Consider the following 1,625-nt stretch of genomic DNA (forward strand, 5'->3'; position numbering starts at 1 on the left):
CAGAAACTGAAAAGAAAGAACGATAGAAATGAGGGTGATGAAGAGCATGAGAGGAGGGGTGTGTCCCTTCGATGTCTTACTCTTTACAGCAGAGGTGGAGGTTGCAAAGTAGTTGCTGACACTGGTGAAGAATATGCGGATTCTGGCAGTAGAAGGCGCTCGAGTGTGAGTGAGGATGGGAAAGGGTACCCTACAATATGTGGAAATGAAGAAGCATCTGTGGATTGCTTTTCCTATGGGATGAAAGAGAAATTCTGGAGGAGGAATAACCGAAGACTTCTAACATTTGAAGAAGCACAACAAAGCAATAGCATGAATTCATGTCTTCCGGATGACATTTTAGAAATGTGCTTGTTAAGGCTCCCACTGACTAGTCTTGCGAATGCTCGACTTGTCTGCAAGAAATGGAGAAACTTGACAACAACATCTCGTTTCATGCAGATAAGAAGGGAAGGCTTATTTCAAAGTCCATGGTTGTTTCTCTTTGGTGTTGTTAAGGATGGCTATTGTTCTGGGGAAATACATGCATTGGATGTTTCACTTGCCCAATGGCATAAAATCGATTCTCAAATTCTTCGTGGAAGGTTTCTTTTCTCTGTTGCTAGCATCTGGGATGATGTTTTTATAGTTGGAGGCTGTTCTAGTTTGACCAACTTCGGAAGGGTGGATAAAAGCTCATTCAAGACGCACAAAGGAGTTTTAGTTTTTAGCCCCTTGACTAAGTCTTGGCGTAAAGCTGCATCCATGAAGTATGCTAGATCATCACCCATATTAGGTATTTCCGAGGTCAGTATAGATTGTTTTATCAGTAGAAATCAAGCAAATCTGTCAGATAGACGCTTTTACAGGTCAAGGATTGGTGGTGCATCAGACGTATATGAGGATCCTCACAGACTTTCTGTCAGACGTCAATCTACACAATCTCTTGATGAAAGGGATATTTCATCGTTTTCCAGCATAAAGCCATCCAAATTTGTTGCGCAAAAAACTGAAAATTCTCGAATCAAAGATCGTAGAAAGTTTGTAATGATTGCTGTGGGAGGTCTTGGATCTTGGGATGAACCATTAGACTCGGGGGAAATTTATGATTCTGTGTCAAATAAATGGACAGAGATCCAGAGACCACCTCTAGAATTTGGAGTACCTTGTTCTGGCATTATATGTAATGGGATTTTCTACGTTTACTCCGAGAGTGATAAGCTTGCTGGATATGACATAGAAAAGGGATATTGGGTTAGAATTCAAACCACTCCATGCCCACCCCGTGTGCACGAGTACTATCCAAAACTCGTATTATGCAATGATCAGCTGTTCATGCTGTCTGTCTCCTGGTGCGAGGGAGATGGCCAAATTGGGAGGAGAAACAAAGCAGTTAGGAAGGCTTGGGTGCTCCATCCCGTGTATCTTACTTGGACAGAAGTGTCTATACATCCGGATGCGCCAATGGACTGGAATGCTGCTTTTGTTTCTGATAAAAACCTTATATTTGGTCTTGAAATGTTCAAAATATTTGGACAAGTTTTGGACTTTGTGACTATGTGTGATGTGTCCAACACGGGAATAAATTGGAGTCACATTTCGAGGAATCATGTGGCACAGGATCTGGATGCTTCTTCTTGTCTGAC

The 1,625-nt window shown here is 42.0% G+C and overlaps 1 protein-coding gene across 1 annotated transcript in view; it reads left to right on the forward strand.

Annotated features, from left to right (window-relative positions):
- LOC111392274 (F-box/kelch-repeat protein At5g42350-like) overlaps positions 1 to 1,623 on the forward strand; it is a gene marked incomplete at its 3' end in the record, with an annotated part of 12,135 nt that extends 10,512 nt beyond the window's left edge. Inside the window, exon 5 of the mRNA XM_023017576.1 lies at positions 4 to 1,623. Within this exon, the coding sequence (XP_022873344.1) occupies positions 4 to 1,623 (1,620 nt within the window). The remainder of the gene's footprint in view (positions 1 to 3) is intronic.
- Positions 1,624 to 1,625: the final 2 nt, after the last annotated feature.

The sequence above is a fragment of the Olea europaea genome, unplaced genomic scaffold, assembly GCF_002742605.1.
Source record: "Olea europaea var. sylvestris unplaced genomic scaffold, O_europaea_v1 scaffold911, whole genome shotgun sequence".
NCBI lineage: Eukaryota > Viridiplantae > Streptophyta > Magnoliopsida > Lamiales > Oleaceae > Olea > Olea europaea.